Here is a 26,274-nt window from a genome sequence, read left to right on the forward strand (position 1 = left end):
CTAACTTGTCCAAGGTCACACAGCAGATATGTGGCAGAGCCGGGATTCAAACCCATGACCTCTGACTCCAAAGCCCGGGCTCTTTCCACTGAGCCACGCTGCTTCTCTAGCCATGCTGCTTCTCTGTAAAACGGGCATCAAAACTGTGAGCCCCAAGTGGAATAAGGATGGTGTCCAACCTGATTACCTTGTTAGCTACCTCAGAGCTTAGAACAGCTTTTGGCACATAATAAGCACTTGACAGATACGATAATTGTTATTAAAGGGGGGAGGCTGGCATGGAGTGCCTGAGTGTGGGTGGCATGAATTCAGGAAGAAGGGCAAGAGCTGGGGCCTGTCTTCCACACACAGGGTGTACAAATGGTTCTGTGTTTGGCTTCTCTAACTGGGAATTTCCCACAGGAGGGGATGGAACCAGGCTGGTGTGTCTCTTGTGGTTCTTTCGGTCCTCGTCTCCTCCTGCAGTTCTGGAAGTTCCCTGAGGCCCCAGAAACCTGCATCACGAGAGGAAACTATGCCTACCCACATCTCTGCAGCCAGACACAGCTCTCTGGGAGCTCTTTTGTATATGCAGAAGAATCTGGGTGAGAGACTGAGAGAGAGGCCTCTCTCCCATCCAAACTCCAGAACTAACATTCCTGGCATTAGGGGAATACAGAGCTCAAAATAGAAGGCTGTCAGTGCAACACAGACAGCTTGATCTAATTAATGTCACAAGGGAAAAGAAGACAAAAAACCCCCCGAACTTTTTTAAGTTTTAAGTTTTAAGCAGAGTTCTTCACTATAGGCCACCATATCCAAGTTAATGAAAGAAGAGGACATAAGTGGTTTTGTGGTCCAGTAGAAAAAGCACATTATTGGACGTCAGGAGATCAGGGTTCCAGTTCCAGCTTCGTCACTTGCCAGATGAGTGATTTGGACAAGTTACTTAACTTTTTTGAGCCTCAGTTTCCTCATCTTTGAAATGGGGGTAAAAGACCTGTTCTCCCTACCACTTAAACTGTGAACACAGAGTGGAACAGGAATTGCATCCCATATTATTATCTTTATTTACCCAAGTGCTTAGTATACTGTTTAATAAATACCATTTTTATTATTATTTTTATCATTATTACACATTTTTACATTAGCTGTATGTTAGGCACATTTCTATTATCATCGAGTGGCATCGAGTTGTTTCTGATTCAAAGCGACTCTATGGATATATTTTCTCCAGATCGTCCTGTTGTCTGCCAGAATCCATATTCATTCATTCAATTGTATTTATTGAGTGCTTACTGTGTGCAGAGCACTGTACTAAGCGTTTGGGAAGTACAAGCTGGCAACACATAGAGATGGTCCCTACCCAACAAAGGGCCATATCTTTACAGCTTTGGATATTCTGGTTTATTTTAATGTAACTTATATTTTAGTGTCTGTCTTCCCCACTAGATTAGAAACTCCTTGAGGGCAGGGATTGGGGCATTCAATAAATACTACTGATTGACTGATTGATTGGAAGAGTCATAAGGCCTTTTTGGGAAATAATTTTATTTCTACTCTCAATTATTTTTTTTTAAATCTCTATTTTTTTCTCACAATCACTGTAACTATCCAGCTATCTCCCCTAAAAGTCAAGAGCTGAGAGGGGAAGAGCACAGAAAGATGGGCTACAGCCACCAGAAATCTTTGCTGAGCCAAAAAAAGCCCGGGGTATGTGTGTGTGTTTTGTTGGGGGGGGGGGGAAGTGTCAGAATTTGACATGAGGGGTCAGCCTGAGGGGTCACAATTTGAATTTTCACCACATCTTTCCAGCTTATCGACCAACATGTAAGGTGAGCATTTAACATATCTTGTCTGAATATCTTTCTAACTCTAAAGAGCTGGAATAGGACTAAAGTTCATCTCTAGACTACAAGCTCATTGGGGGCAGGGAATGTGTCTGTTATATTGTACTCTCTCAGGCGCTTAGTACGGTGCTCTGCACACTGTTAGTGCTCAATAAATGTGATTGACTGATAGAGATAGTGTCCTTCCTCTCTGCAATGTAGGGCACCAGGATAGGACAGAAAGGATCTTCATGTTGCTGTTTCCTCCAAGTAAACTCTGGGAACTGTTAACCCAAGTGAACCCTGGGAGTTTGTGTGACTTTGGGCAAGTCACTTAACTTCTCTGTGCCTCAGTTCCCTCATCTGTAAAGTGGGGATTAAGGAAGTGTATGTAGGACAGGAACTGTGTCCAGCCGGATTACCTTGTATCTACCCCAGGGCTCAGAACAGTGCTTGGCACATAGTGTTTAACAAATTTAAAAAAACCCAACAACTCTCAGGTACTTGGGTCCTGGAGCAACCCAAAGATGCTAACATTCAGAGTCTGGTACACAAGGCATTAACTGGATCTATTAAAAGCTAAAAGTACATTCTAATTCTTCTTCCCTTCTCACAATAATGAAGCCCTTCATGTTCATCAACGGTTTGATTATAGAGCTCTATAAAAATCATCACTGTCCTTCGCAGCATAAAACCCCAAACCAGGTTGGAACCTCAGGTTTTTCTCCACAAACCAAACAATACCTGTAAGTAAGCATCTTCTATTGAGAAATCATGCTACAGAGCTGAATTTGGAGATTTAATCAATCTGCATTGTGATATTCTCATGTTGAGTAATTATATCTGTAATGTCTTTTTTTATAATTAATGTCTGTTTTCCCCTCTAGACTTCAAGTTCACTGTGGGCAGGGAACGTGTCTACCAACTCTGTTATACTGCACTCCCCCAAGCTCTTAGTTCAGTACTCTGTACAAAGTGCTCACTGAATACAATTGATTGATTGACTATAGACAGCCTCTTTGAGCTGGTGGTGCCACACCTATCAACCACAAGTACAGAGAGATAGCAGAGTTGAAGTCTCTCTCCCCCTAACCTGTCTAGGATACAAATCCAAACTGGGGGACACTCACTGAGCAAAACTGCCAAGTCGAAGTCTTTTAACCTCCTGCTTCTGAAAAAGCCTGCACAAATCTCTTTTCAAGTCTCCAACAAGATGCATCAATCACCATTTGCTTTATTATATGGGGGAGTTCACTTCTCAGCATGGCCTTGCTGTTTGGGGACAAGGATTTAATAATGTAAAATGCTTTGCTGGCAATTCTAATGGGATAACATTGTGTCCCAAGGTGACCCTGGGGTACCGGCCGTCTCAAGGTCAAATACGATCTTGTGACCACCTGAGCCAGCAAGTGGAACTCAGAAGTGAGGGTGGGATACCACCCCCACAACCGAAACTACTAGATTGACAGCCCAAGCCGGGAATACAGAAGGTGTCCCTTGCCCCCGTGCCAATCATATTAGGTATGGAGGAGAGGGAAGGGCAGAGATTGGATAAACTTGGGCCAGAAGCTGGAATGGCCTAGGAGCACAGGTGATAAATACCTCTCGCCTCTGACCTTCGGGGACAGAACACCGAGACACGCAACAGCAGAGGAGCAGCCGCTGCAGCAGCAGTAGCAGCGGCCCATGTGTCTTTCTCTGCCCAGAAGGCCAGACGCCCGCTCTGCAATCAGAACCAACACACTGAGGCAAGGGCCGTGGGACGGGTGAGTGTCTCGTGGGTGGGACCCAGGTGCTCCGCTCTGGATGGGGATCATGAGTGGATTCCTCCCTTGTAGGGAGAGCACATGGTGAGAGCTAGCCGCTCACCACGTGCGCGGGTAATGGAATGGATTCGTCCCATGTGGGAAAGTAAGTGGATTCTTCCCAAGTGAGAAGTGCACATGGGTGAGAGCTAGCCGACTCACCCACGCACGATTAACGTACGATTGTGTTCCTCCCATTAGGGAAGCTCGAATATTGCTAATTGATTACATTCCTCCCAAAAGAGAAGCTCATTCCATTGTGCCTAAACAACTAAATAATTGAATTCGCCTCGCAGAATAAATTTTATATAAAACTCAGGCTTTCCGTCCCCAGCCTCTCTCTCGCCAAGCCGATTACTGAACGAACCTGTCCCTGTACGATGGGTGACACATTGAGGCCCCCAATGAGTAAAGAATATCTGTCTCATATTAATCACAGGCAAGAGATGTGAACCAGAGTGAGAAAGTGGGGTTTTTTTGTGGTATTGGTTAAGCACTTGCCATGTTCCAGGCACTATACTAAGTGCTGGGGTAGATACAAGTTAATCAGGTTGGACACAATCCCTTTCCTATGTGGGGATCACAGTCATAATCCCCATTTTAAGATGAGGTCACTGAGACAGAGAGAAGTGAAGTGACTTGCCCAAGATCCCAAAGCAAAAAAGTGGTAGATCCAGAATTAGAACCCAGATCTCAGGGTCTCCATCCAAACCGCTACCTTGCTGGTTCAATCTCTCATCCTATCCCAAATGGATTACTGCATCAGCCTCCTTTCTGATCTCCCATCCTCCTGTGTCTCCTAGCTTCAGTCTATATTTCACTCTTCTGCCCGGATTATCTTTGTACAGAAAAGCTTTGGACATGTCACTCGCCTCCTCAAAAATCTCCAGTGGTTGCCTATCAACCTTCAAATCAAGAAAAACCTACTCACTCTCGGCTTCAAAGCTCTCCATCACCTCACCCACTCCTATCTCATCTCCTTTCTGTCTTTCTCCAGGCCAGCCCACACCCTTTGCTCCTCTGCTGCTAACCTCCTCACTGTGCCTTGTTCTCACCTTTCCCGCCGTCGACCCCTGGCCCACATCCTGCCTCTGGCCTGGAATGCCCTCCCTCCACACATCCACCAAACTAGCTTTCTTCCTGCCTTCAAAGCCCTACTGAGAGCTCACCTCCTCCATGAGGCCTTCCCAGACTGAGCCCCCCCTTTTTCCTCTCCTTCTCCTCCTCCTCCCCATCACCCCCACTCCCTCCCTCTGCCTTTCCCCTTCCCCTCCCCACAGCACTTGTGTATATTTATACATATTTATTACTTTATTTTATTAATGGTGTGTTTATAACTATAATTCTATTTATTCTGTTAGTATTTACACCTGTCTACTTGTTTGGGGATTTTTTTTTGTCTGTCTCCCACTTCTAGACTGTGAGCCCGTTGTTGGGTAGGGACTGTCTCTATATGTTGCCAATTTGTACTTCCCAAGCGCTTTGTCCAGTGCTCTGCACAAAGTGCTCAATAAATATGATTGAATGAATGAATGATTAGGCTTTAATGTCTGAAATCCACCAACCCAAGATCCAGTCCCAGAACCTGCTACCCACACCTGTAAAATAAAATATGGGCCTTTAAAAGAAAAAGGAAAAGTTTTAAGTGCTAAGACCTTTCACTCCACATGACTTTAGCTTGGTACATCACATCCACAAACTGCATATTAAAATGTTATGATGAGAACAAAAAAATTTAGAGAAATACTTTAAAAATATCTTGAAGAAAGGCCTGAAGTGGAATGAAAAGTCAGTGCCACCCAGAGAATGAAATGGAGGAAAACGACTTAATCACTTACATTAATATCCAATGCCAAGAACTCGCATAATCTTCGAAAATTTTCATTCCAACCGACCTCGCATCAAGGACATTATTGATACCACTTCACACAAAGGAGGAAGAAATGATTAGTTCTCTGTATCCCAGTAAAATAAATTCATAAGCTGAAGTTAAAAGCTTTTTTCAAGAACCATCAATTTGCACTGTTTATTTTTCTAGCAATAGGTTCTACGAAATGTCGTCTTCACAGCAACTCTGCAAACCCTGGGAGGCTTCATAGAAGAGCAGCACTTCAAGGGATGTCAAGTCAGTGCCACTCTAACAGGTTAGCGTGCCTTAAAATTTATGGAAACTGCACCATAGGAAATGAATTCTTATGATGATACGATCTTCTTTTAACTCTACTAAACCCAAGGATTGAAGAGTAAACAACATTTAAAACTCATCCCAATGCAGTACATTTTTAATAGCCACGGGGGTAATCCTCTGATGATACTGCATTGGGACAGGATGATGAAAGGAATGAAAGGGGGATTTGCTCTTCAATTTCCATTTTCCTGATTTAACTCAAATCTCTATCTTTGGAAGAGAATGGAGTGGCTTATTTTGAATGGAATGGCTTATTTTTCTTTCTTGGGTGTGCTTTATGACGCTTTAAGTTCATTAACAAACTTTACAGTCCACATTTCTGGGCCTTCTACTTGCGTCTCTGGAAAACGGTTAGGCCATTATTTTCCCCGAGCGTCTTTGACATACTGTAGGTTTTGCTCTTTTCTAATCAGACTTTAGAAACTAGTGAGAAATATAAAATATACATGCAAGTGGTTTTTAAACTCAATACAATCTAACAACATATTCAGTTTGGACAGTCCTCAAGCCATTGCTACCCTTTGGGACATATGGACAGGTAGTAATATAGGTCTTTGGGGTTCATCATTGCTATCAGTTCATTCCAGAATATTCTAGTTTCCCTCTTTGTCCTGAGTAAATAGTCATTTCCCCATTTAGAAGAGCTTAAAAGTTCCTGAGAAATCTGAGGTATTTCCAGTGAAATACACTGCAGTTTATAGCCACAGTTTTGACAAGTATCAAAACAATGAATAAGTCAATAAAACGTACTTGGCGGCTTCCCTGAGATCTGTGACATTCCTTGTTTTTCCCTTTCCATCTTTGAATGTTGTCCGATTTGCTACTGTTAAAACACCATTTTTTGTTGAGAAGTCAGGGAAACATCTCTTTAGAACTGTGAACAATAAACAAAAATGAAGGTAAGCTGAAAAAATGTCCTTTACCAACATAAATCATATAATCACCTTAGAGAGATTTCATTTTTTTAAAAACTTTTTGAACTTGGAAAGCTTTGATTATCCAAATTTCATCAAGGAATTTGTAAGTAGCTTCAGAAAAATAGCAAACTGCTTATTCCTTGGAGACTGGAAGTCTTTCTGTGCACAATGCCATTGGAAAGAAAGATAAATAGAATCACACCCTGAATCTGTTTGGTAAGTTAATGGCTGTTCTCTCGAAACACGGTGAATGGTGAAAACTAAACTCCTAGTATTGTATCTTTGTAAAAACTGCTAGAAGGTACACCATCAATTGTAAAATGATTTTTTTTAAGCCTATAGTTTAGCTGCAGCTGTGCTTTGGATCAGCTCTCCTATAAAAATAAAAATCTCAGATCCTGGCTCCTAAAGCTTTGAAAATTGATGAAAGTGAAGAAATATGAACCAATTAAAAATGGTGGCTCATGATAGAACAGGAACATTCTTTTTGAAAGGTAACTTTCACAACTATTTCTTTGGATTTACTTTCACTGTTATGGGCTTCCTGAGCTCAGATGTGAAAATGCTGAAAGGCTCAAAATTTTCACGCTCAAACGATTATAAGAAGGTACAATCAGAGCCCAAAAGGTTCTAACCAATTATAATTTTAAGGCCATCACAAGTTTGCTCTTTCTCACTGAATTATCTTGTTTTTTTAAAAAAATACTAACCTCAACATTTACACAAAAAAAATCTAAATGGGTTCATTTTCTTGGTCTCTTCTAAATGGCCATTATTTGTAAATCCTACCACGTAAATGAGATGTGTGCACGTGTGAACTGATGATGATGAAGCAGCAGTATAATAATAATAATAATGGCATTTATTGAGCACTTGCTATGTGCAAAGCACTGTTCTAAGCGCTGGGGAGGTTACAAGGTGATGAGGTTGTCCCATGGGGGGCTCACAGTCTTAATCCCCATTTTACAGATGAGGTAACTGAGGTACGAAGTTGAGTGACTTGCCCAAAGTCACACAGCTGACAGTTGGCGGAGTCGGGATTTGAACCCATGACCTCTGACTCCAAAGCCCGTGCTCTTTTCATTGAGCCACGCTGATCGACCATGGCCTGGGAGTAAGAAGGACCGGGGTTATAATACCGGCTCTGCCATTTACCTGCTGTGTGACCTGGGCCAACCACTTAACTTCTCTGTGCCTTAGGTACCTCATCTGTAAATTGGGGATTAATAGGGGCTATATCCAACACGATTTGCTTGTATCCACCCCAGTGCTTAGCACAATGCCTGGCACTTAGTAAGCACTTAACCAATACCACAATTATTATTATTACTATGATGGGAGATTCCATCAGGAATGGCAGGTGAGCCTGCGTTCTGAGATTCCAGGATTGAGAAAACATGAGAAGGAACTGATTCTTGTGTTAGTGGATTGGACAGCCCCAATGGACTCTCATAATAATAATAATAATAATAATAGTATTTGTTAAGCATTTACTACGTGCAAAGCACTGTTCTAAGCGCTGGGGAGGTTACAAGCTGATCAGGTTGTCCCACGAGAGGCCCACAGTTTTAATCCCCATTTTACGGATGAGGTAACTGAGGCACAGAGAAGTTAAGTGACTTGCCCAAAGTCACACAGCTGACAGTTGGAGGAGCCGGGATTTGAAGCCATGACCTCTGACTCCAAAGCCCGGGCTCTTTCCACTGAACCACACTGCTTCTCAAGAACACAAATATCTGTCTAAAGTCAAATGCAACTTCACTTGCAAGCATATACATTCTAGTGAAACTCATTCAAAGTTAATAGCAAAGACAGAAAAATCATGCATTTTTCCAAAGTCCACAGCCTAATTGGCATGTATTTTATAGGCTTATAGGAGGGATAGAGGAAAGAGCCCTGCAGCCCTGGTTCTGTCTTCTGGTAGCTGATGAACATGGACAAAGACTGCATAAGCACCTCACAATGTGCTGCACCCCTGACTATTTCCTTGTTCCACTCTATGCCCCAGTGGAAGGAAGATGGTGGGGATGAGAAGCAGCGTGGCTCAGTGGAAAGAGCCTGGGCTTTGGAGTCGGAGGTCATGGGTTCAAATCCCCGCTCCGCCAACTGTCAGCTGTGTGACTTTGGGCAAGTCACTTGACTTCTCTGTGTCTCAATTACCTCATCTGTAAAATGGGGATGGAAACTGTGAGGCCCCCATGGGACAACCTGAATACCTTGTAACCTTCCCAGTGCTTAGAACAGTGCTTTGCACATATTAAGTGCTTAACATATACCATCATCATTACTATTATTATTATTCTAGAGGTACTGAGAGCAGAGCAAGAGACAAGTGGGCCTAAAAGGGGGTAGGATATTAGATTTGGGCCTAGAGACTGTATTTGAGCAATTTGCCACATTGAGTGTATCTGACACTACAAATTAAGCAACACAGGAAGCTGTGTGGCTTAGTGAATAGAGCACAGGTCTGGGAGTCAGAAGGTCTTGAGTTCTAATCCTGCCTCAGCCACACCTGCTGTGTGACCTTTGAAAAGTCACTTCATGTCTCTGTGCTCAAGTTCCCTCATCTGTAAATGTGGACCAGGGACTGTGTCCAACCTGTCTTGTTTCTGCCCCAGTGCTTAGAACAGTGCTTGGCACATAAATCAGTCAATCATATTTATTGAGCACCTACTGCAGAGCACTGTACTAACTGCTTGGGAGAGCACATTATAACAATAAACAGAGGCATTCCCTGCCCACAATAAGCTTAAAGTCTAGAGAGGTAGATATGTACATGCTGGTAATAATAATTATAGTAATTATGGTACTTGTTAAGTGCTTACTATGTGAAGAGCTGTTCTAAGTGCTGCGATAGATACAAGTTAATCAGGTTCTGCACAGTCTTTGTCCTACATGGGGCTCACGCTCTTATCCCCACTTTACAGGTGAGGTAACTGAGGCACAGAGAAGTTTGGTGACTTGCCCAAAGTCACAGAGCAGACATGTGGCAGATCTGGGAGTAGAGCCCAGGTCTTCCTAACTCCTAGGCCCTTGCTCTAACCACTAAACCATGCTGCTTCTCATAAGTACTGTGGGGCAGAGGGGTGGTGAATAAAGGGATTAAGTCAGGGCAATGCAGAAAGGAGTGGGAAGAAGAGGAAAGGAGAGCTTAGTCAGGGAAGGACTCTTGGAGAAGATGTGCCTTCATTAAGGTTTTGAATGGGGGAAGAGTAATTGTCAGCACATAGAACTTAACAAATACCACAATTAATATTATCATTATTATTATTATTAAAGCTGGATATGCCTGCACAACTGCCATGTTGCTGCTAATAAGAATGATTAGGAGGAGACAAGGTAATGCCACAAAAATAGGAGGGAAGATGTAGGGACTTGGCCTTGTAAAGGTCACTCCAGCAGCCAATTTAAGATGGTCCACAGCAATCTATAGTTTCAGTGTGTCTGACGATCAATCCTCCAGAAAGCCAGATGATATGTCCATGTAGCCTCCCATCAATGCTTCCACAAGAGAGCTATGTAAGCCCGCTGTGGGCAGGGAATATGTCTATTTATTGTTGTACTGTACTCTCTCAAGTGCATAGTATAGTGCTCTGCACACAGTAAGTGCTCAATAATTATGACTGAGTGAATGAATTCCCACATCTTTGTTTTATGCATGAGGCCCAGGTGACATGTCCAGAGTGATGAAGAAAACTAGGTAAAGTGAGATTTGGCTTCACACTTCAGAGATGCCAACAGAAGAGAGATTCTAACATAAGGCAACATAGGTCTTTCTTGGGACCTATACTAATCCTTTGCAACTTTTAAAGGGCAGCCTCTCTTGGTTTCATTCGGCTACAGATTAACTTGGGCCAAATCTTCCCAAGTTCAACAATATTTTTAAAACACGTATATAGCAAAGTTTTTAAAAGGCTATTTAAAACACACCCAAACTCTATAAGTGATACCCTTGCACGGTCTACTGGGAGAGTTTGGATTTGAGGAAATCCTTGCTGAGTTTCCAAGGTCTACTAAGTTAGAATAATGACGACTCACAAGGCCTGCTTGGAATGATCATCGATGGGCAATCTTCATCCCGTAGAACTTGTGCAACAGACTGGAAAGGGAAGGGGGAGATCATTAGTATTTCACAGGCTAGAAGAAATCCTCTGAATGATCTGAGAGTAAAATTATTTTGAAGCAAAAAAAAGAGAAATCTATTCCCTTGTAGAAATGAAATAAGCTTCCAAATGGGTCCCTTATCTTATGTAGTTTCTTCAGTTATACATGAGAATCACCTAGGAAAAATATTCCTAGCTGCAATTCAGAAAAGTCAGAGGAGATCAAAACTGAGCACCCTGACTGTAAAATGCCCCAGGAGACCTGCTTAATATTGGATCCAACTGTAGATCCACGCATCCTCTCTGGATCCACACATCCCAGAATTTTCATGCAAGTACCGAATGTTGGCTCTAGAGACAACAATACTTATTTCCAATAGTTGAGGTTTGACCTGGAATCTGAAGTTTGGGGTTTTGTAAATGCAAGTAAATAATGTGGGTTGAGGAGCAAAATAGTATCATAGGAAAGTAATCAGAGTGACAAAAAGAATTAAATATATGGATCTAATGACATTCAAAATGCAGATGCAAACACGTTCCCAAGAAAGAGGCTCTGTTGATGCCATTCTGGGCTCTCATCCCCAGTTTACAGGCAAAACTGACTGTCACAACTCTCAAATCCACATGATGAGAAACTGGAAATGTTTTCCATTCAACGGCATCCTCAGTAATCTCTAGGGAGTTTGTCCAACTCTGGAGACTCGAATCTTGACAAAATCAAAGATGAAATACTTATGTTACACTTAGGAATGAAAATGAGAACTTAAACCCTTCTGTAGTTTCATGCTTATGTGCACAGACCTTCCAAGGCTTATTAAAACCAGGCTTGCAGAACTGCCTGTAGTATTCCCAGTAGCTTTTATTGTATCTGTACGAAGCTTGCATGTCTATGTAGGTTGCAAACCTGTCTGGGCACTTGGAGACACAGAGCTGTAAGAAAAAAGAAAAGCATGATGGCATGAACTAAGCTGGAAACCAGAAACCTGTGCAAGCAAAACCCCAACCCAATTTCGATTAAAATATCAGATTGTTCAAATGAACATGAATGGATGCTGCATTTTCCCCACAGGCTTTCAAAATTATTCTTGGGATCTTCATATGGAAGACAATATTCCAGTGATTTCTAATGCAGCAGCCCCACAAAAACAGGTACAGTGCATTGCTGAATTTTCCACAGTGCACTGTCTTGTGAACTTCAGGTTCAGAACATGAAGCTGGAGTTTTGGATTAATGTCTGCCCTTGTATGCAAACAAGTGGGACTCTGGCCTTGAATCTCTAGAATGGGTAAAATGGCAAAAAAAAACAAAACACAACAATGAAATACTCTAATATTGATCATTTATGTCTTCTCTGGTTACCAGTGCCAGTCCATTTTCAACAACAATGTGAAAAACATAATTTGATTTTTATCATCATCAGAAATGAACAAAATTAAGAGCATTACTTGCAATCTATCTCTAACACAGTCCTTCACTAATGTCAATCAGACATGAACAGAGGTCACTTATGCAATTACTGTTCCCGAATGAAGTTTGAGGGGCTATCAGTCCCAAGCTGTTTAGCCAGACTAATCCAAAGAACAATCACATTCAGTTGAGAGAAACATAATATGAAAGAGAACTGGAGGATTTGGGCGTAGCTATTTGAACATTCTGAAATCAAAACTCTGCCTTGACTTTCTGTGTAAGAAAATGCGAAAAGAGCTTTAAAAAAATAGGAGTTAAGCACTTACTATGTACCAAGCACCGTACTAAGTGCTGGGGCAGATACAAGTTAATCAGGTTGTAAGATCCTCATTTTACAGATGAGGCTAATGAGGCAGAGAGAAGTTAAATGGCTTGAAAGAAGGTGTTCTTTCTTCCAAGCACTTAGTACAGTGCTTTGCACACATAAGTGCCCAATAAATATGACTGAATGAATGAATGAATGTGTTGTCTCATCCATGCTATCATGACTTGCTCCTTTCTCCCACAAAATCCTGGGTCTGGGCTTTGGATTTTATTTCCTCCCCACACTCCTTGCTTCCAAACACTCACACCTTAAGCCATTATAAACCCAAAACGATGCTGCCTGTGGAGCATCTTTCTTTCTGGCCTGTGACTTGGGGCTGGTGCATGGCTATATTCTTAGATTGTGAGCCCACTGAGGGCCCTGTCTAGTTGTTAATAATAATAATAACAATTATTATTATTATGGTAATGATTACTTGCTTACTGTGTGCCAGGCACTGTACTGAGCACTGGGGTAGATAAAATCAAATCGGGATGGACATAGTCCCTGTCCCATGTGGGACTCACAGTCTCAATCCCCATTTTACAGATGAGGTAACAGGCATGGAGAAGTAAAGTGACTTGTCCAAGGTCACACAGCAAGTGGTGGAGCTGGGATTAAAACCCATGACCTTCTGGCTTCCGCCACTATGTATGTTTCTTTTCACCATGCCATGCTAGTTTTCACCTGTGTATCCTTTCCCAGCACTTAGAATCATGCTTTGCACTCAGTGAGCACTAATAAACACTATTAACATAGTAATAGCCTGGGGTAAGGCCAGCACTGGCATTTGGGACCATAGGGAAACTGCTTTTTGCAGCTCTGGCTGAGGGTGGGTGGGAGGGAAAGCAGACCCTTTCAGTCCAGGAACAATCAATTGAGATCCAGGAGTTTATTCCTCCAATGTCCCCACCGTGGATCGGGCCAGGAAGCCTTGGTCCAGGGGCCAGTGCAGCTCTGGGCTCAGTGCTGGGAGGGGGCAGTTGAAAAAGAAAAACGTGTGCAGTTCCAAGCCTCTCTGACCCAGGGCTGTGAACTGTCAATTTGCCTGAGTTTCCTCTGTTAGCATCAAACAGAGAAGTGCTAATATTCATTCAGTCCTTCAGAGCACAGGCTCATCCTAAGCCTGCTCGGAGAGAAGGTGAATGCCAATTTGGCAACATGGGTGGATAATAATAATAATTATGGTATTTGTTAAGTGCTTACTATGTGCCGAGCACTCTTCCAAGCACCGGGGTAGACACAAGGTAATCAGGTTGTCCCACGTGGGACTCACAGTCTTAATCCACATTTTGCAGGTGAGTTAACTGAGGCACAGAGAAATTAAGTGACTCAGTCAAAGACACACAGCTGACATGTGGCGGAGCTGGGATTACGCCTTCCCAGACTGAGCCCCCACCTTCCTCTCCCCCCTCCCCCCATCCCCCCCTTACCTCCTTCCCCTCCCCACAGCACCTGTATATATGTATATATGTTTGTACATATTTATTACTCTATTTATTTATTTTATTTGTACATATTTATTCTATTTATTTTATTAATATGTTTTGTTTTGTTGTCTGTCTCCCCCTTCCAGACTGTGAGCCCGCTGTTAGGTAGGGACCGTCTCTATATATTGTCAACTTGTACTTTCCAAGCACTTAGTACAGGGCTCTACACATAGTAAGCGCTCAATAAATATGATTGAATGAATGAATGAATAAATTAGAACCCATGACTTCTGTCTCCCAAGCCCCTGCTCTTTCCAGTAAGCCTCACTGCTTCTCGATGCCTATTCCTAAGACCCTCTCCACCTACCAGAGCCCTTGGCCTCCTTCCAGCCCTTCTTCTCTCTCCTTTCCCACTGATTTCTTCTCCATTATAAATAATAATAATAACAGTATTTGTTAAGTGCTTACTATGTGCAAAGCACTGTTCTAAGCGCTCGGGAGGTTACAAGGTGATCAGGTTGTCCCACAGGGGGCTCACAGTTTTAATCCCCATTTTACAGATGTGGCAACTGAGGCACAGAGCAGTGACATGACTTGCCCAAAGTCACACAGCTGTCAGCTGGCAGAGCTAGGATTTGAACCCATGGCCTCTAACTCGAAAGTCTCTGCTCTTTCCACTGAGCCACGCTGCTTCTCCATTCCCTTTTCCCCAAGCATTAAGAGCCTCTTGTCCACTCCCTCCACTCAAGGTCAGACAACAGTATTTCCTGGGTGTGTACGACATATGCATATAACCTTAATATGTTGCAGATTTTGTACTTCCCAAGCACTTATTACAGTGCTCTGCACACAGTAAATGCTCAATACGACAATGACTGAATGAATGAACCTGCACTTTCAAATTTAAGCCTAGATTCCACCTGCCCAGGGTTCACTATCTACTGCCACTCCATCCTGCAAAACTTAATTCTTTTTTTATGGTATTTGTTAAGCGTTTACTAAGTGCCAAGGACTGTACTAAGCTCTGGGGAAGTTACAACCTAATCAGGTTGGACACAGTCCCGGTCCCATATTGGGCTCCAAGACTTAATCTCCTTTTTACTGATGAGATAACTGAGGCCCAGAAAAGTGAAGTGGCTTGCCCAAGGTCACACAGCTGACACGTGGCAGAGCCAGGATTAGAAACTAGGTCTTCTGTCTCCCAGGCCTATGCTCTTTCCCCTAAATCATGCTGCTTCCCAAGTATTAATTGCTTACTATATGCCAAGCACCTTACTAAGCATTGGGGTAGATAATTAGGTGGGAACAGTCTCTGTCTTACATAGGGCTCACACTTCAAGTATGAGGGAGATATTATCCCCTCATTAATCTCTCAGAGGTATTTAATCTCCATTTTAGAGATGAGAAAATTGAAGTACAGAGAAGTTAAGTGACTTGCTCAAGGTCACTCAGCAGACAAGAGGCAGAACTGGGATTAGAACCAAGGTCTTTAGACTCCCAGGCCTGTGCTCTTTCCGTTAAGCCATGCTGCTTCCTGACCTTTTAGAAAATCTGAAAAGTCTGAAGGGAGATAGCAAGTGCTCAATAAATACAATTGATTGATTGGGAGAGGCCAGGTTTTATTCCTCTTAATGCCTTGCACAGAAATATACAGTCAGGAAACATGCTTTAATTCCAATATTTCTATTTTTATGCAATGGGAATAGTGGGAGTTTGAGCATTTCTAGACACTGAGGAATCTCTAAAAAGGAGCACTGTATGAAAAACGGATAAACAGAAATGATTTAAAATGGCAGAGTTCTCTGACAAGCACATCAAATCTAATGCTGTTGCTCAGTTCAGCAGTTAAAAATGGCCCAGCAATGTTCTGTTCTCCTTCCACCACCAACCTGATTTGTTCACTTTAAATATGGCTCTGATTGGCCAGCAATCAATACTTAGTAAGCTAATAACAAAATGTCACTTTGAGAAAGGGGTATGTTTTGATCATTGTCAAGCAGCGTGGCTCAGTGGAAAGAGCTTGGGCATTGGAGTCAGAGGTCATGGGTTCAAATCCCAGCTCCGCCACTCATCAGCTGGGTGACTCTGGGCAAGTCACTTCTCTTCTCTGGGCCTCAGTTCCCTCATCTGTAAAATGGGGATTAAGACTGTGAGCCCCCCATGGGACAACCTGATCACCTTGTAACCTCCCCAGTGCTTAGAGCAGTGCTTTGCACATAGTAAGCACTTAACAAATGCCATCATTATTATTATTAAGTCACAATTGCTTGGGCACCAAGCCTGCCCACAGTGGACAGTGAATAAGGCAATGTGCTTTGTTCTCTCAGACCTGGTTTGAATCAACCGAATCTCAACTGCTTCCCTGCATGAAGCTTTGAACCTCAGGTGCCTGAAAAAGCTGTAAAATTAGCCCCTTTAAGATGATTTGCCCTCAATTAGTAGACCCTTTTGGAACCCCAGAAGGCCTTTGCCAAGAATTTTCTAATCCCTCTCTCTCCCACTTCCATCCCATTTCCCCATCCTTTCCCATCCCAGTCTATACTGGTCAAGCCATTTGCAAATACAAATGTCACTGGGACTGTGGAATAGAATTAAGCCAACAACATCCCAAAACCTGCCCTCTGCAATAGCACTTTACTAAACAACCAAGATCTGAAGCATTTCACTGCAAAGACAGTCATCAAGAACCAGACACAGTATTTGGGATTTCAAGATTTCACTCACCTGTGTGGTAGGGCACTGTAGGTTTATTAGCACTATGGGACTGGCACATTTCAGAATGTTAAAATAAAATAAAATAGTCTTGTTCCTGTAAAGAAAGCCAGCAAAAAATAAAATATTTCTGTTCATTTTCTTCTATACAAACCAAAGAGAATGCCATAATTTATGGTTAAAAAACTTTTGGGACCGCATTTCCAGACACTCCATTCACAGTGCATATCCTGTACACTGATGTTTAATTTAGGCAAACTACTGTTCAAAACACTGTAAAAATCACCAGTTTTTATGGTATTTGTTAAGCATTTAAGTGTGAGGCACTGTATTAAGCTCTGGGGAGGATATAATCTAATCAGGTTGGACACAGTCCTTGTCTTGCATGGGGTTCACAATCTTAGTCCCCATTTTACAGATGAGATAACTGAGGCCCAGAGAAGGGAAGTGGTTTGCCCAAGTTCACACAGCAGTTAAGTGGCAGAGCTGGGACTAGAACTCAGGTCCTTCTGACTGGATAGAGAATAACTGTGTGTGGTGGATATAATCCTGGGACTCCTAAGTATTTCTGCAATAACCACTTCATTTATTCATTCATTCATTCATTTAATCATACTTATTGAGCACTTACTGTGTGCAGAGCACTGTACTAAGTGCTTGGGAGAGTACACCACAAGGATAAAGATAAACTGACCCATTCCCTCCCCACAATGAGTCTACAGTCTAGAGGGATGGAGACACGTATGAATGCAAATAAATGAATTGCAGATATGGACATAAGTGCTGTGGAGCTGGGAGGCGGGGAAGAACAAAGGGAGCAAATCAGGGCAAAGCAGAAGGAAGTGGGAGAAGAGGAAAGGAGGGGTTTTGGGAAGGCCTCCTGCTTCCCTGTAGCATTCAATAGATACTGTATAAAAAAAGGTCAGTCTTTCTTAAATTCGCATGGGTCACCTACGGGGCTTATGATGGAGGGGAATATGCATTTTCTATTCCCCCTTTCCCTGGGCACTTGCTTGAACTGGCAAACACCTGAAGGGCCATAACGCTCCTTGGTTTCCTGGGAGTCAGGGAAGTGTGGGGAGGGAGGAGGGAGAGCGAGACTGTGCATTCTCAGGTACTCCACTGCCTGGGCATTGCTACTGCTCCATTTTCTGGAAAAATTCCTCCCCAGAGCTTAAGGAGCCCATGGAGAGGGAGCAGGAGATAACAAGCATGCGCTGCCCAGAGAGCAATTCTAAACCTGAAGAAGAGAGGATGTAGGAAATGCAGAAGGGCTTCAGGAAGAGTGCAGGATAAAATATTTTTAGAAGGGAATGGAAAAGATAGCAGACAAATTGAAAAGGGAAAGAGTTATACAAGGATAATGATTTGCATTTATGCCACCTTACAGAGACCCTATCCAACTCACCACTGGCAAAAAAACAAACAAAAAAACCCAAAATAAAAAGCAAACGGGAAAGCAAAAGCAAATATGAAGTTGTGCACCTGAATGTGGATGTGGACCACCCCCTTCTCCTCACCACGCTATCTGACCTTGGCTTCACAGACTCCGTCCTCTCCTGGTTCTCCTCTTATCTCTCCGGTCGTTCTTTCTCAGTCTCTTTTGCAGGCTCCTCCTCCCCCTCCCATCCCCTTACTGTGGGGGTTCCCCAAGGTTCAGTGCTTGGTCCCCTTCTGTTCTCAATCTACACGCACTCCCTTGGTGACCTCATTCGCTCCCACGGCTTCAACTATCATCTCTACACTGATGACACCCAGATCTACATCTCTGCCCCTGCTCTCTCCCCCTCTCTCCAGGCTCACATCTCCTCCTGCCTTCAGGACATCTCCATCTGGATGTCCGCCCGCCACCTAAAGCTCAACATGTCGAAGACTGAACTCCTTGTCTTCCCTCCCAAACCTGTCCCTCTCCCTGACTTTTCCATCTCTGTTGACGGCACTACCATCCTTCCCGTCTCACAAGCCCGCAACCTTGGTGTCATCCTCGACTCCGCTCTCTCATTCACCCCGCACATCCAAGCCGTCACCAAAACCTGCCTGTCTCAGCTCTGCAACATTGCCAAGATCTGCCCTTTCCTCTCCATCCATACTGCTACCCTGCTCATTCAAGCTCTCATCCTAACCCGTCTGGACTACTGCATCAGCCTTCTCTCTGATCTCCCATCCTCGTGTCTCTCCCCACTTCAATCCATACTTCATGCTGCTGCCCAGATTATCTTTGTCCAGAAACGCTCTGAGCATATTACTCCCCTCCTCCAAAATCTCCAGTGGCTACCAATCAATCTGCGCATCAGGCAGAAACTCCTCACCCTGGGCTTCAAGGCTGTCCATCACCTCGCCCCCTCCTACCTCACCTCCCTTCTCTCCTTCTCCAGCCCAGCCCGCAACCTCCGCTCCTCCACCGCTAATCTCCTCACTGTACCTCGTTCTCACCTGTCCCGCCGTCGACCCCCGGGCCATGTCCTCCCCCTGGCCTGGAATTCCCTCCCTCTGCCCATCCGCCAATCTAGCTCTCTTCCTCCCTTCAAGGCCCTACTGAGAGCTCACCTTCTCCAGGAGGCCTTCCCAGACTGAGCCCCTTCCTTCCTCTCCCCCTCGTCCCCTTCTCCATCCCCCCTTCTTACCTCCTTCCCTTCCCCACAGCACCTGTATATATGTATATATGTTTGTACATATTTATTACTCTATTTATTTTACTTGTACCTATCTATTCTATTTATTTTGTTAGTATGTTTGGTTTTGTTCTCTGTCTCCCCCTTCCAGACTGTGAGCCCACTGTTGGGTAGGGACTGTCTCTATATGTTGCCAACTTGTACTTCCCAAGCGCTTAGTACAGTGCTCTGCACACAGTAAGCGCTCAATACGATTGATTGATTGATTGATTGAATGAAATGAATGACCTGTTTTCACTTTAGTAACCTTTCCCGGCTGAAGTTTTCCGATGAGCCAGCAGGGGGCACCAGAGCCAACCGAGACTTTGCTCAAAGCTGAAAACCCCAAGAAGCCCAAATATCTGAGCAAGAGACGGTTATAAACAATAACAGCATAAATCAACTGTGCTCTCTGTTGCTCTCTTTGGAAAATTGACTTTGTTTCATCTGACTTGACATTTGAGAAGGTCAGGATGCCTTCCCCAGGATCATTTCAGCAGAGCACCAGTTTGCCAGACCCACAGAACCATCTGACAAGCGGAGTCCCCTGATCATTCATTACCTTTTCAATCATCTTAGTGAAGCCCTTTCAACAGCTCGGAATCTGAAAAGCCACCAGGCAACAAACTATTTTAAGTTTCTGACTCGGGTCTGTCTGAACAGCCGGCTGATCCCAACAAGTGGAAGAGACAAGCTAAACAGCCAAAGAAGCACAGCCAATCAGCCGGCACCTGGCTCCCTGCAAGTAAATCAATCAATCAATCGCATTTACTGAGCGCTTACTGTGTGCAGAGCACTGTACTAAGCGCTTGGGAAGTACAAGTTGGCAACATATAGAGACAGTCCCTACCCAACAGTGGGCTCACTGATAAAGATCTGAATGAAATCAATGAATCCTTCCCCTGGCTCTGGACAAGAAGGTGTCTGTCTTTTTCTAAGCCCATACATACAGCAGGAGAAAAAATGTCCCATTTTGATCTTTTGAATGCAACTTTTCTTTCAGTAAATTGAATAAACATTAACAATGGCCCTAATTTTATCGTGACTGTAAATGTGCGTGCCATTAATTAGTAACAATGACTTTTCAAATCAAGATCAATTGATGGTCAATCCATCAATGAGACTTACTGAGTGGTTGCTGGGTGCAGAGCGCTGTATTAAGCACTTGGGAGAGTGTAATATAAAAGTGTTGGGAAACATGTTCCCTGACTACAAGGAGCTTACAGTCTACAGTCTATCCCAACAACTGGAACTGGATGTGTAAATGGCATAAAAGCAGCATGGATCAGTGGAAAGAGCCCAGGCTTAGAAGTCAGAGGTCATGGGTTCTAAGTCACACTTGTCAGCTGTGTGACTTTGGGCAAGTCACTTAACTTCTCTGTGCCTCAGTTACCTCATCTGTAAAATGGGGATTAAGAGTGTGAGCCCCGCGTGGGCTCCCCAATGCTTAGAACACCCCACCCCAATGCTTAGAACAGTGCTTTGCACGTAGTAAGTGCTTAACAAATGACATTATTATTATTATTATAAAAGCAGGAACCAATATCAGTTCTTCTCACTGTGCCTTGATCTCAGTAATCTCACTGCCGACCCCTCGCCAATATCCTGCCCCTGGCCTGGAACACCCTCCCTCCTCAAATCTGACAATTATTCTCCCCCTACCCCCTTCAAAGCCTTATTGAAGGCACATCACCAAGAGGTTTCCCTGACTAAGCCCCACTTTCCTCTTACCCAGCTCCCTTCTGCTTTGCCTTGACTTGCTCCCTTTATTTAGCCCCCGTCCCAGCCCCAAAGCGCTTATGTATACATCCTTAATTTATGCATTTATATTATGTCTACCTGCCCTCAAGACTGTAAGCCTGCTGTGGGCAGGGAATATGTCTTTATTGTTACAGTGTACTCTCCCAAGCACTTAGTACAGTGTTTTGCACACAGTAAGCACTCAATACATATGATTGAATGAATGAATGAACAAAATATATGTTGCCTGGTAGATTCATTAGCCATCAATCTATCATGGGCTCTTGGCAGTATCCCACTTTGTACGCCCTTCTGATCACTTGGACGGTATCCCTGCACTGATGTGCTCACTTGTTCACTAGCCCAACCAGCTAAACTGGATCCAGTTCTGTTTGTCTACCTAATAGGATACCCTTGGGGAATTCCCAACCTCCTAGCATGACTTCCCTTTCCTGCCAATCCCCTATTCCCTATCACATCCGCTTTTCCACTCCCCTTCTTTCCAATGCTTCTCTTCAAACTATTTCCCAGAGGCACGGGGCAGTCCCCGATTCCAGACATGGAGCAAAGGACTGAACGTGGAAGTGCAAAGCTGTCAAAGCTTCCTACCGATTCCCTGACCAATCAAGGGGCAGCCAGTAAGATCTGTCAGTCTTACAGAAAAACCCTCATCTCTCAGGTCATCTTTCCATGCTGAAGTGTGTCAAAAAGGACTATAGAGGAAGGCTCCTATTATTAACCACTACTGAGCCACATATCATTAGGGCTACCAAGATGGATTCTCTTTTATCACATCAACCTGATGTTAGATGAGGACTGTGCAACAGACAAGATGTATTTTGTGTGTGTGTGTGAAAACCAGAGTAACAACAATACTATTTATTGAATGTCTGAGTGTTAAGCTCTGTAGTATGCCCTTGGCAAACTTCAAAGAACATAAAGCTCACCCACTGCCCACAAGGAGTTTACAATTCAACAGGGGAGACAGACCTAAACATTTTAAAATAACTGGGGCAGGAGGAGGAACAGGGATCAGATAAAGAGTTGGATGACTAGGCCGGGAGGAGATATATGACTGTGAGAATACTTGAATGCGCAATTCAGTACTTATACATTCAATGGTACACATTCACATACATTTTCAAACATAAAACATACAAGTGCTAAGCATGGTTATGAATCATGCGATTCATTCATATGACAGGCCTTCTGAGACAAATTTCAAAATGCATTAAGCTCCCAATATGCAATCGAAATGTTCATTAGCAGTGAAATTTGGCTGGAAATTGGTTGGAAATATTATTATAGCGTCTAGCAGGTGAAAATAAAGGATTCCTATAGGAACAGGTGTGTAAACTTGTAGCTTCCTGAATATTTATGTGATGGAAGTAATTTCCTAATCAATCCCTCTGCTATTTTCAGCATTTGCATTGGTTGGCCTCATTAGCACTCACACTCTATCAATAGCAATCTAGAATCCAATCCACAACCACGGCAGCTTCATATCGCAGCTGGGGGTGTGGTGAACATAGCCTGGGTGAAAGGGATCGTCCTCCTTGTATGGACATTTCAGTCAAACCTGCTCGCATAGGTAGACTGCCATCATCAGAAGGGCATGAATACATTTGGGTTTATGTCCATATATAGGTGACCTTCGTATCTGAAGAAGACACCACTGACAATGGAATTCATTTATGAGTGTGTATGTGGCTGACTTGGCCAATGCAGGATCTAGTCCCAGCTACTTAGGGCATACAGAAAAGTTGTTCCTTGTGCCGTACTTAATGTTCATAGCGCCTGATGCTGTTTTCTCTTTTGCCTCCTTGTCTCTCTTCCTGCTCAAAGAGAAACACTTCTTTATGACAGTGTGCTATGCCAGTCTGCCCTCAGCAACTGACCCCCAATTTTTAGCTGGAATGCAGTATGATCTGAGACGTTATTTAAATGGATACTTCAATTGCCTCTTCCTCTGCCCTCCTTGCTTTCAGGTTCCAAATTTCAGCTGTCCATACCACAGACCTTTGGGTATCCTGCTGTCGCTAATTCTCCTCCTATGTCCATCCTCGTATAGTTGCATTAAGGTGAGCATGCATGTGCATACATGTTGAAGGTCACATTTGTAATCTACATACGTCATGTGTGGAGTTAATGAAAGAGACCAAACCAAGAGGAATCTTGTGCCTCTGTCTCCTGGGACTACAAGATTTCGGAGCCTCCTGATGGGCCAGTGCTGACATAGCTGAATAACAGGATTCCTAGGCCATGGGAATCGTGGGATAGTGGAGATGCTCTACGGAAACCTGAGATGGCGAATTCAGGTTGGGCAGCTGGCCCTGCTGTTTTGTAGCATCATTCCACCTGCCATGAATGAGCAGGCTTCACCAGGAAAAGTAGACTGAGACCAGCTCAAGTCTCCTGTATTGAATAAGATGGCCTATTGTTCCTCCTTTCAGGAAAAGTTTCATCAAAAACAGGTATGAAGTTCTGCCCTTTATATTAAATTATCTTCTCCTCCCTGATGCTTTTTTTTGTCCTCTCAAAGATAACCTCAATGGTGATGTTTCTCTGTGGGATCCGGAAGTCTGGGGCAGAGGAAGACATTTTTATTTTTCCCCATTCTCTGAAGGCACCCTCGTCATCCAACTCGGCCATCTGTTTCCACAGAAAAGGCGAGCCAATTGGTGAGACAAAGGGAATGTTTCTAAATGACGGCCAGGTCTGCCTAGGGCACATCTAATGGTAGGTCAAAAAGGGTCATGGATTCTGCCTGCACCTTAATAGCTCTAACGATTTCTTATTTGTCAGCCAGCTAGTGATAGGACGATTTGCTATTAGTACTTTTGTCACAATTCAATACAGAAGGACTAAAAACCATTGAGTTGTGCTGGCAAAGATGTAGCATTTTTTTTTTCAGTGGTTTTGTAGCCTCACACTGCCTCTGATTGGCAAGGACTTCCACCCAGTCAAAAGCCGCTACCCAGAGGTGCTGGCAATTCTGGGCTCCCCACTTCCCCCTTGCCGTTCCCTGCTGTCAGCCAACTAGGCTCTATGGACCAAAGCCATTAGGGTAGCTGTGAGACGAGACACCGGGGATGGAAAATCAGTAATACTTCATTAATCAGGGAGCTGTGGCAAATCACAGCAGGCTTGAAGTCAGGGCAATAGAACGTGAGTTCCAAAAAGTTCCTTTGATCTACACTGTTTTATTCTAACTTCAGGTATGTGTTTAGTGTGAGCACACTTCTGCATACTTTATATTTTGTCTTTTATTCAAATTCAATTTTAACTATTCTAAAATCCCCGACAAGTTCAGACCCTGACATCTATTTTTCCAAAGACAGAATTCTCTTCAAAAATCATGCAGCCATGGCTGCTGAGCTTTATTTTTTTGAAAGCAGGGTGAAGGTTCACTCAGGCTTGTTCAAGAAACTGAAATGTAATTGTTATTTTCCTGGAATGGCAAACAAAACTGATAAAGAATTCTACTCGATTTCTGTTGTTCATAAACAATTTGCAAGAGACCAAGGGCAGGTGGACTTGAGTTTGCCAGGGTATTTTTTCCTCCTTCTGACGAGTGGAATGATATATCAACACATAGTTTGTTCAAAACACAGTTCCAACCTCTGTTGTATAAGCTTCATCAGGCAATCTGATGTCTCCCTCTCAAAGGTCCATTACATAGAACATTTTAAAATATGGTCTGTGATGAGATTGTTGGCACAGTCCATCTATTATAATTGCATTTTACTAAGAAGGGTTTTGATGTGATCTACAAAACGCTGCATTAAACCTCCAACTCTATGACCTTTACTTGGTGCAGGCCAAATATCTCAATGACTTTCAAACTGCCAAAGCATTTAGGGAATGGAGATTAGGGGATTGCAATAATCACTGCCTCCCCTCCCAACCAAGTTCAAAAGAATGAACAAATCCCCCTATTCCCCAACCCCCCATCAAGGCATACGTGTCCCATTACACTCACTCATTTGGAGTTTCTTTCTGGCCACAGAACTGTCCATAGCTGTCGGTTGGGTAAGCCACTTTTCTGGGGTCACCATGGACCCAGGCTGCAGGGACAACAAGAGAAGAATGATTTAAAACTATATCTTGGTGACACTTCTCAGCCACCAGTTGAAAATTTGGACTCTTCCAGCAATTACGATGCACCTCCTGGAATGGACCCCTTTAACCTCCTCCTCATAATGATGGGGGATTATTGATTTCTCTAAACAGTGGGTTTCTTAATGAAAAATAAAATAAAATATGGATGGATCGGTCAGAAACGACAACATTTTTCTTACTGCTTCCTGATTCATCTGGATTACAGCCAAACGATGAGGTAATGCACTTAGAAAATGACATTTATTAAAAAAAATGGAACGCGATGGCATGGCAAAAGCTTTGTTGGCTGGAAGCCACTCTTCCATGGCACTAAACCAAATGACTTCACAGCATAGCTGATAAATGTAAAGCAAATAATGTTACATCACAGAGTTCTGTTCTGCTGAAATGGGAACTCAGGAAACAAATTTAAGAATGCAAATAATGAATAACTGTATTTGATTACACTTCTAAATTTTCATCTTCCAACACACTGACAAATATTAGCAATTGAATGACGCCATGTATACTAGGAATATGCTGGGACCGCACACCGTATGTTTTGTGGAAAACTACCAACTCTGAGCCCAACAGCATTAGGAGCATATTGTAATAAGCTGCATTTGGCCAATGCACCCTAAGCACTGAATCAACACTCGAGTCTTCTCATTCATAACTGTCTGAAAATTAGGTGAAGACCTGGCCCTCTAACCTTCTGTTCCCCACAGTATGCCTTCACGGAGCTCCATGTTGAGTATGCCCTGTCTTAGAGGTTGTAAATCTGCACCACAGATAAATTTCACAACTTGTAGGGGAACAGGGTTAAGCAGTGGATAAACCACAAACCGGGATTAAAAGAAGCAGAGTCAGCCGATGGCTGAGGTTTCACTGCAGACCATCAGGTCCCTAATCCCTAACTCCCAAGGGCCTTTTGGGACCTTCTCAGGAAGGGATGAGGATTTTGTGAAAGTCTAATGAACCTGCAGTTGCAAGCTGGACATCTCTCTCTTGATGGGAGGATTCGTGAGAGATTGAATTCCAAACAGGC

The 26,274-nt window shown here is 43.4% G+C and overlaps 1 protein-coding gene across 3 annotated transcripts in view; it reads right to left on the minus strand.

Moving 5' to 3' along the window:
• Positions 1-26,274, minus strand: part of SLC44A5 (solute carrier family 44 member 5) — a 408,205-nt gene that overhangs the window by 49,008 nt on the left and 332,923 nt on the right. For all 3 annotated transcript variants that reach the window (XM_038744549.1, XM_038744548.1, XM_038744547.1), the window contains exons 4-9: positions 25,108-25,192; positions 16,747-16,831; positions 11,623-11,751; positions 10,757-10,817; positions 6,552-6,675; positions 5,452-5,535 (exon numbers count right to left, since the gene is read on the minus strand). In XM_038744549.1, coding sequence (XP_038600477.1) covers positions 5,452-5,535; positions 6,552-6,675; positions 10,757-10,817; positions 11,623-11,751; positions 16,747-16,831; positions 25,108-25,192 — 568 coding nt within the window. The remainder of the gene's footprint in view (positions 1-5,451; positions 5,536-6,551; positions 6,676-10,756; positions 10,818-11,622; positions 11,752-16,746; positions 16,832-25,107; positions 25,193-26,274) is intronic.

Source organism: Tachyglossus aculeatus, chromosome 4 (genome assembly GCF_015852505.1).
Source record: "Tachyglossus aculeatus isolate mTacAcu1 chromosome 4, mTacAcu1.pri, whole genome shotgun sequence".
In the NCBI taxonomy this organism is placed as follows: Eukaryota; Metazoa; Chordata; class Mammalia; order Monotremata; family Tachyglossidae; genus Tachyglossus; species Tachyglossus aculeatus.